At 47.3% G+C, this 9,457-nt stretch overlaps 2 protein-coding genes across 2 annotated transcripts in view; both read left to right on the top strand.

Moving 5' to 3' along the window:
- The first annotated feature begins 321 nt into the window (after window positions 1–321).
- Window positions 322–1,986, top strand: ankrd34a (ankyrin repeat domain 34A). Its single transcript, XM_076138887.1, has one exon. The coding sequence runs from the start codon at window positions 400–402 to the stop codon at window positions 1,984–1,986; it is 1,587 nt and encodes a 528-aa protein (XP_075995002.1). The 5' UTR covers window positions 322–399.
- Window positions 1,987–6,328: 4,342 nt separating this feature from the next.
- Window positions 6,329–9,457, top strand: part of LOC142989390 (immunoglobulin superfamily DCC subclass member 3) — an 8,216-nt gene continuing 5,087 nt past the window's right edge. The window contains exons 1-6 of the mRNA XM_076138890.1: window positions 6,329–6,338; window positions 8,005–8,316; window positions 8,403–8,547; window positions 8,634–8,764; window positions 8,852–8,989; window positions 9,105–9,263. Coding sequence (XP_075995005.1) covers window positions 6,329–6,338; window positions 8,005–8,316; window positions 8,403–8,547; window positions 8,634–8,764; window positions 8,852–8,989; window positions 9,105–9,263 — 895 coding nt within the window. The remainder of the gene's footprint in view (window positions 6,339–8,004; window positions 8,317–8,402; window positions 8,548–8,633; window positions 8,765–8,851; window positions 8,990–9,104; window positions 9,264–9,457) is intronic.

Here is a 9,457-nt window from a genome sequence, read left to right as displayed (position 1 = left end):
GGTCAGTCTGAGGTCAGGGCTCCTCCAACAGGAGAACAACCCTGAGAGTGGAACCAACAACCAGCTGAGCAGTGTACAGGCCTCATTCACAGCTCCAGACAGAGGTCGACTGAATACTATTACATTGAGCTTTATGCTTTATAATAATGTTGTATTAAACATCTAAGGCAGAGTGTGAGCGCTGATAAATGTGGAATAAAGAAGGATGCTGCTCAGGACTTGAAACTTCAGACTGAAATGTGTTTTTTATTGGAACACTTTTAGCCTCATCTGAATTTATGAATGCAGAGGTAAACTGACTCATTTGTGTTTGCCCCCAGATCATGTGACTTCTCGTGGAGAATGGCCAGCCAGCATTAACTTCCAGGAGGCAGGAGGTCTGAGTTAAGGAGAGGGACCATGGGAGATGGCGGACCCCTCCACACTGAGGGAAACGCCCTCCTAAAAGCAGTCTTCCAAGGCAGGCTGAGGCTAACGCGTCTGCTACTAGAGGGCGGGGCTTACATCAATGAGGGCAATGAGCGTGGAGAGACCCCCATCTCTGCCGCTTGCTTAGCAAGCTACGATGACCTGCAGACTAGACACCGGATGATCCGGTATCTGCTGGAAAAAGGTGCTGATCCAAACATCCCGGACAAAGGTGGACGGACAGCACTGATGCATGCCTGTGCTGAGCAGGCAGGGAAGGAGGTGGTCTCACTTCTCCTGGAGAATGGAGCTGATCCCAGTTTGAAAGACTACTCCGGCTCCTCTGCACTAGTCCACGCTATCAACAAGGGTGACCGTGATACTTTGCAGGTTTTGCTGGATGCCTGCAAGGCCAAAGGCAAAGAGGTCATCATCATCACCACAGATACATCACCATCAGGCACCAAGAAGACAAAGCAGTACCTCAACTCTCCTCCCTCACCAGGCATTACAGACAAGCTTTCTCCTGCTTGTATGTCGCCCTCTGAGGTGGAGATTGGCACCTCCAGCTCCCCAGGAATAGATGAGGACAAGGACAGAGGAGGAATCTTTAGCTTTGCGCTGACCTCTGCTCTACCATTACCTTCTTCACGACCGCCAGGGGAGAAGAGGCCACCTCCTCGTAAGCTTCTGAAGAGGCTGAATTCTGAGCCCTGGGGCCTTGTGGCACCCTCAGTGCTGAGTGGAGTTCCTCAGGAGAGGGTAGACAGAGGTCTGGAAGAGGAAAGCGATCTCAGCAGGACAATTACTGAGATGAATGGCCTATCCATTTCAGAACCAGTGAGACCTCTGTTGTCAAGGCGACACAGCATTGAGACCCACGACCCTTGTTCCCCCAAACTTATTGACCGGTCCTGTTCTGAGGACTGTGCAGCTTTGTGGGCGGACAAAGTTCAGCAACACCAGATTCTGTACCGCAGGAACACAGCACCTGAGTCCCAGGAGAATGCTGGAGGACCTGGGGCAGTAGCTGCCCGTGCACTGGCTCATCCTAAACTCACCAGGATGGAGCACTACGAATCAGACACCCACCTTTGCCCTGAGTCCATTCCAGGATCTCCAGACTCTGGCCGTGTGTCAGTGGAGCAGCGGAGATACAACGCATCTCCTTTGTCCCTGTTCACCAGCTCGTCCAGGGAGTCTTTAGAGAACATCCCCAATTCTGTGTCCCCCATCACCATGCGGAGGCGGCCCCCGGGCCTCCTGGAGCGCCGGGGCTCTGGTACCCTCCTCTTGGACCACATCTCTCACACCAGGCCTGGCTTCCTGCCTCCGCTCAACATCAATCCCCAGAGACCCATTCCAGATATCAAGGCCAATGGCAAACCCACCTCCCCAATACACTCCAGTCATAAGATCCTGGTCCCCATGGCCCCAGCTTCTCCCAAACGGGGCCCAGACTTCAAGATGAAGAAGAAGCTGATGAGGAGACATTCCATGCAGACAGAGCAGATGAAACAGCTTTCCACCTTCCAGGAGATCTTGGCTGAAAAGGTTATCGAGTCCAACGGGGATTGATGGGGAATTTTTAGGGGTGGGGCATGATGGTTAGTCGCCGTGACTTATTCTGGGGGGTTGGGGGGATTTACTGTGAAGCTTTCACATCAGATCTTGCTCGTTACTTCAGTAATTGGCCCAAACCGTGTTTGTTCTGTTGGATGAGTCGCACCAAGAGACATGAGAACGTAGCTAGTGTGAGTCAAACATGTATAGTCTGACAGGTTAGGAAATTATTCCCATCACACTGCATTCGTGAGCATTTTACCTTGAATTAATATGGGTTCTTATCTGGATAACGTATCCGATACAAATCACATGTTAATGTGAGGAGAATTTGTTGAAAACAGCTGCATGCTAACGCAGACATGGAGCAACATGAGCATCACAACCTGGTCAAGTTTCTGTTCACGTGATCAACATAAGGACCAATTTCGCTCTTGGTGCAGTCAGAACTTTTGTCCATGGTTCTCTCTCTGCTCTGGTCTCTGTATCAGAGCTCATGATTGGTTGTTGGGATCATCAGACTCTTACAGCGTCTCATCACTCTGAGTGACTATATTTCATATTTTGTTCCTTAAAAAGTCGCACTTTCACTGTTATTATGAACCTTCCAGTCAAACATAGCAAAGAATAATCTGAAATAATCTGAATCACTGGGACTTAAACAAACTGAAACGTTGGAAATCAACCAAAAAATGTAAAGTAACCATGAAGAAGAACACGTGTTTCCTGTTGGTGCAGCTCGTCCTCTTCGTTCATTACCACCTGAAAACAGCAATCCTTTGATTGCTGTCAAGAGAGGTTTACAACTCGCCGATGCTTCCTCTGAATGATCGTGAATCCTCTGTGGCGCTTCGTCCAAAGTCAAAAAATATTTAGGTATGAAATACAGAATTTGACATATTAGATGTTTACAAATGCACAATTTGCACTGATGTCACATCCACCTTTGTCATAGTGAAAATGATATTTTTGCTGTGGAATCAGTGTGTTTAATAATTTGTAAGTAGAATATTTTACCTACAGAGGAATGTTTTCTTTAAATGTAATCATCACCATGTCAGTTTGTCATTTATCTTAGATGTGAGAACATGTAAGTGTGTGAAACACCACATGTTGCACTGTAGGTACTGTAACTGTGACATACTATAAACTGGTGCGTGTGTGTGTGTGTGTGTGTCGGCCTTTGGTCTGGGGCTGTTTCCTTGTATTCTGACAGTGTTAAAACACTGTGACGTTCATAGGATTTGTGTTCAGATGAAGTGTGGTTATAAAATTCCAAAGAAGTTTCTGCGCTCTGTGCGCTGGTCTGTGAAGTGAAGCGGCGTCACAGCTGCTGAGGAGATCTCATGTAAATACTGTAAAGATGTGAATAATCATCTGTCTGTGCAATATAACTGTACTCTGCAATGACGCATGGACTCGCCACAAGGGGGCGCTGATCTGAGAGAGTGAACGGAACCGTTAAAGGTTCTTCCTCACACTTGCATCAGAACATGGACATTCAGGACACGTTTGGCCTATGCTAGGCTATAGGTCTCTCTGCTAAGCTGGCTGAACACATACAGGACTCATTTATTCACCTGGAGATGAAGACTTGATTGATTGATTGATCTAGTTATTAATTCAGTGACCAAGCATCCTGTCAGTCCCAAATGGATCAGACATGTTGTTGTTTGTTCACATGAAAACTTTGGGTCTGTTTTTCTGAAACTCACAAGCAGTTTACAGCAAGTAAACTGTAGGTTAGCGTGCTAACAGTAGATCAGTAGGTTACTGTATTTGAGCATATGTGGGTTAGTCTAGATTAGCATAGGTCAGTTAGTTATAAATTAGTTCAGGTCAGTGTAGGTTAGCGTAGCTTAGTGTATGATACAGTCGGTAGGGTTAGAGCAGATTAGCTCATGTTAGAGTAGACTAGCGTGCTCTCTGGTAGGCAGCCTTTATAGTCCTGTTCTGCTGCAAAATTCCTGTCAGCTGCTGAGCTGTAAATGCTCCTGGTGGATTGGTGGGGTCCGGGTTTGAGGTCTGGGTCCTGGTCCTGTGATGTGGGCTGAATCCTGTCTTAACGTGGAGCTAGCTAAGTGCTCAGAGGTTTGTGACGACTTTATTGTTTGTTAGATTACTTGAAGTTTATGATACACCCAAACAAAAACAAAGTATTTTTGTATGGCTGTTAGCAGATAGAAAAGTCGGAATGAATTTGTCTTCTATTTTTCTTCTTTACCTTCGATTGTAATTTAAATGTGAATAAACGTGTTCAGATATGGGAGAAACAGTGCTGCTCTGTTTCTGCCTCTACACTGCTGTTAGTTAGCTAGTTTGAACCCACAACGCAGAGTGAGAGAGACAGAGAGAGAGAGACAGAGAGAGAGAGAGAGAGAGAGAGAGAGAGAGAAAGAGAGAGAGAGAGACAGAGAAAGGGAGAGAGAGCGAGAGACAGAGAAAGAGACAGAGAGAGAGAGAAAGGGAGAGAGAGAGAGAGAGAAACAGAGAGAGAAACAGAGAGAGAAAGAGGGAGAGAAAGAGGGAGAGACAGAGAGAGAGAGAGACATGGGAACCTTCTGGACCATTAAGGTGACTTCCAGGTTCCCTGAACCAAAGATCCTAACCGCGACTGTCCACTGAGAGGCGCTGTGGTGTTGCGTGACAGGAAGCAGACTGCGTGTTATTCTGGTTTTCCTTCTTTGGCATCAACAACATGAATAAAAAAATCCATCAGTTAACGATATAAACATTTGAATGGAATGTTAGACTTTATTTGTAATAAACTACATAAATGTTGGACCTTCACTCATCCAATCCCTGTTTTTCAAATTTTCTTTTCTACAAATCATTCATGACACACACACATACGCACACACAAACACACGGACACAAACACGCACAAACACAGGCACTCGCACACACACAAACACACGGACAAACACACGGACACAAACACGCACACACACAGGCACACACACACAGGCACTCGCACACACACAAACACACGGACACAAACACGCGCACACACAGGCACACACACACACAGGCACACACAGGCACACACGCACACACACACACCACTCGCCCTGTGCGGAGGCCCCACCCCTCCGTGGCCCCTCCCCTCCGTGGCCCCTCCTCCTGCTGTGTGAGACAGTCAGTCAGGTCAGTTTGGAGCTCCGGACGCTCAGCAGGACTTTGAGCTCTGACTTTATTTTTTGGAGAAAAATGCCTCCAACGTAGTTTTTTTTGCTTTTTACACCAGAAAGAAGCTTCTGTTTTGTTTTGACTCAGAAATTGAAGGAAAATAATCGATGATTGTGGATTAAATCTGAGTATGACGGAGAGGATGAGGAGCTACAGACTGCTACTGCTGCTGCTGCTGAGCCTGAGCTGTGCAGGTATGAAGCTACACACACACACAGACTGTGAAAGGAAGAAACTAATGTGTCAGGTATGATTTTTGATACATAAATACACTCTGTTTACAAACTGCTGACTTGTGTGTGTGCTGAGTGTTTGGTACAGAGGTTGATTGATAAGTAATGATCCTGAGCCTCACTGCAGCTGTGTCATGATTGAGTAAAGTTCTTTAATTCCTGAGCTCCGTGATTAAAACTGAGTTGTGAGTTGGACATGATGGAGACAGGAGGACAACTTGATGGAGCTGCTGGCTGCTGTCCATGGTTTGGGCTTTGAACCAGTTTGGCCTGATTTAACTTTCACCTCTTCAAACATGTGAAGTTTTTTGGCCTCAGATTCTGATGTTATAGCAGCTGTGGAGGATAAAATGTGATGATTCAAGTCTCTGCTCCTTAACTAATCAGCTGAACAGCAAGTGACTCAGCAGCTCCTAATTGGCTCCAATTAAACAATTGAAAGAAGTAGATAAGCAGGTGTGTGTGTGTGTGTGTGTGTGTGGGGGGAATCCTCAGCTCCTTGCAGTGAGATGATCTTGTTGATGATGGGGGGGGGGGCCCATCAAGATAAACACTGCCGCCGCCACCGTGACAATCTGTGAAGTTCACGGCCAAAGTGTGACACAGACAAAGCATCGTAAACACAATGAAACAAAAGAAGGCAAGGGGGCGGAGCTTCACACTGCTGAACCCTAAATCCTGAACTCAGGCTCTCATGACCTTAAGGGGCCGAGGTCACCGTCTGCCCCAGTCAGGAGGAGATTTTAGGAACTCTGGGGAGGTGCTGGAGGGGGGGGGGGCTGCAGACGTGTAAGGACGCAGATGGAAGGCGGGTTTAATCCCTGAAGCTCCAGACGCAGACATGGTCGGGTCACACAGGTTCAAGTTCACACAGACCTCCAAAAACCCAATCAGCTACTGCCCAGACTGATCCATAATTGATCAGTGATCAAATCATGAACACAGGTTGAGTTTTAGTTTCTGGGTTTGTGAACTTAAAGCAGCAGCTTGAGTGAACACAGCGTTCCTGCTGGCTGACCAGGAGCAGACGTGTGAGCATGAAGCCTTCTTACGGCCCTGCTGACCTCATGATGATGCTCATATGCTCCAATCCTGTGTGCTACTGGTGTTGTGTGTACTTTGCGAGTGTGTGTGTGTTTTGAGTGTTCTGAATCTGTTTTGGTTCAATATGACATGAATGTCTGACAGCAGCAGACTGAGGCAGCAGCTCCATGAACCTTCATGTATGAGGAGCTGTGTGTGTGTGTGTGTGTGTGTGCGTGTGCGTGTGTGTGTGTGGGGGGGGGGGGTCTGAGTCTATTGTTGACCTTTATGGTGATGATGGGGGGGAGTGGGGCGGGCGTAGACTGCGCTCATTTTCACACAAACTGCATCATAAAGAAAGAACAGCTGGGAGCCAGCGAGGGAGGCGGGGCATTGATGTCTTAGTGATGTCATCGGGGGTCATGGGGGGGGGGGGCATGGGAAAGTCACCTCATCCAAGTTCAAGTAGAAAAGGGAAAATGGTGATGATGGTGATGATGAAGAGTTTCTAGTAAGACTGAGGGGTTTTCATCTGTCGGTGCGACCGACAGCAGATATATGTTTATATGTATGTGTATATATCTATATATATAATTATCTATATATATATATATATATATATATATACATAAAACATGATCTGGTGCAGACAATGTCAGCCTCTTCTCAGCTGTGTCAGGGGCCAGGGGTCACCTGAACTTGACCCCTCATTCATTCTGTTTACAGACCCATTCAGTCGCATTCAACAAACTCACTGAGCTGTCAATCAACCTCAACAAAGTCAAGTGCAAGTTCAAGTCCACAATCAATCTAAACATTTCTATCAAATTCTTAGTTTGCAACAAAATATAAAGACTTAAAAAACATTAGAGAGAGAGAGAGAGAGAGAGAGAGAGAGAGAGAGAGAGAGACTCCTCTTCCTCCAGACAGAGGAGGAGGAAGCAGCTTCATCTTCTTCACTCACTTCTGCAATAAAACCTTTTATTTAAAGTCACATGTGCTGTAAAAGTTAAGATTCATGTTAACAGCTAAAGAACATAAACAGAACACAGAAGAATAGATGTGAAGAAAAGTGATGTCATGATTTCAACCGTCAATTTGATCAAAATGATAAATGTCAAGATTTCAGAAACATCAGAACTCAACGTCATCATCTGTCTCTTCTAGCTTCATCATCCTCAACGTCTCCTTCATCATCATCCTCACCATCCTCATCATCATCACCGTCCTCATCATCCTCATCATCCTCATCATCCTCATCATCCTCACCATCATCACCATCCTCATCTTCCTCATCATCCTCATCACCATCCTGCCCTGTCAGCTGAGTGAGTTTTTAATGATTACAAATCAGCGTTAACGCTTGAAAAGTTTCAGAATTACAAACCTATAAATATGTCCTAAAATGACACCTGTGTGTGTGTGTGTGTGTGTGTGTGTGTGTGTGTGTGTGTGTGTGTTATTAATATAGTGACAAAGTAAAGCAGCTGAAGAAAGCATCTATGCAATGATGTCAGAGGATAATCGATATCAACCAATCACAGCTCAGGATTCTCCACCTTAACTTCCATTTTCCTTTTTCTGTCAGTTCCAGATGTGGGCGGAGCCTCCGAGCTGGCCTTTGTTAAAGAACCCAGTGATGTAATTGCTGTGAGGGACCGCCCCCTGATGCTAGACTGTCAGGTGGACGGGGAGGGGCCTATCTCCATCACCTGGAGACGAAATGGTGTTCCTGTGGCCACTGGCATCAAAGCCAGTGTTCTCTCCAACGGGACGCTGCTGATTCAAAACTTCTCCAAGAGGCGAGAAACCAACGAGACGGATGCTGGCGAGTACGACTGCGCCGCCCAGAACCGCTACGGCATGTTGATCAGCCGCAAGGCACGCGTGCAGCTAGCATGTGAGCAACACAAATGACACATACAACACAACAACACACTGCAGCACACAAAACACACACTAACATGTGACCCCTCCCCCCCCCAGCCCTACCCAAGTTCCTGTCTCATCCAGAGTCAGTGGTCGTGGATGTAGGGGGTGTGGCCAGACTCACCTGTCAGGTAAACGGAATCCCAGAAGCCAACATCGCCTGGGAGAGAGACCGCCGCCCACTGACAGCTGAGGACCCCCGGTAACACACATACACACCTTAATGCGCCTCATGTACTTTACATGCATACATGACATCATTGATCAACACCTGTCTGTGGCGTGCAGGTACACGCTGCTTCCCAACGGCGTGCTGCAGATCACAGGAGTCCAGCGGACAGACAGCGGTTTGTACAGATGTGTGGCCACAAACACTGCCAACACACGCTACAGTCATGAGGCTCAGCTGTCCGTCACAGGTAAGACATCAGACCGAGCTGAGAGCAGAATCAGACCGAGCTGAGAGCAAAATCAGACGAAGCTATCACTCCCCGCCCCCTCCTCAGTTGCAGGGTCCAGGATCTACCAAGAACCCGTCATCCTGTCTGGTCCTCAGAATCTCACCATTAACGTCCACCAGACAGCCATCTTGGAGTGCATCGCCACGGGAAACCCTCGGCCCATCGTGTCCTGGAGTCGCCTCGGTATCACTGACTGTTGTTATTGATCTGATATTGATCTGTTATCATGATAATGTCATTACCGTGCCAACCAGATCATATCACATAACCTGTGTGTGTGTGTGTGTGTGTGTGTCAGACGGTCGCTCTATCGGTGTGGAGGGGATCCAGGTTCTAGGGACGGGGAACCTGATGATCTCTGACGCCACCCTGCAGCACTCTGGGGTCTACGTCTGCTCAGCTAATCGCCCAGGCAGCCGAGCTCGTCGCACAGCGCTTGGACGACTTGTGGTTCAAGGTCAGTGTAGGTCAAAGAGCCGTTCTGCCAGAGCACGCACTCACGCACTCACTCACGCACACACGCACACACACACACACACACACACTTTATTCTGGGTTTAGTTGTGGTTACCTTTGGTTGGTTTGTAACTGTTTTAGTTTTGGTTAGTTGAGCATTTGTTTCAGACAGACAGGAAGCTGCCTGGAGCTTCC

The sequence above is a fragment of the Genypterus blacodes genome, unplaced genomic scaffold (genome assembly GCF_046128005.1).
Source record: "Genypterus blacodes isolate CSIRO-AG114 ecotype Tasmania unplaced genomic scaffold, CSIRO-AGI_Gbla_v1 ptg000414l_1, whole genome shotgun sequence".
Classification (NCBI taxonomy): Eukaryota; Metazoa; Chordata; class Actinopteri; order Ophidiiformes; family Ophidiidae; genus Genypterus; species Genypterus blacodes.
Note: the sequence above shows the minus strand (reverse complement) of the source record. Positions and strands in the feature narration are given on the sequence as shown.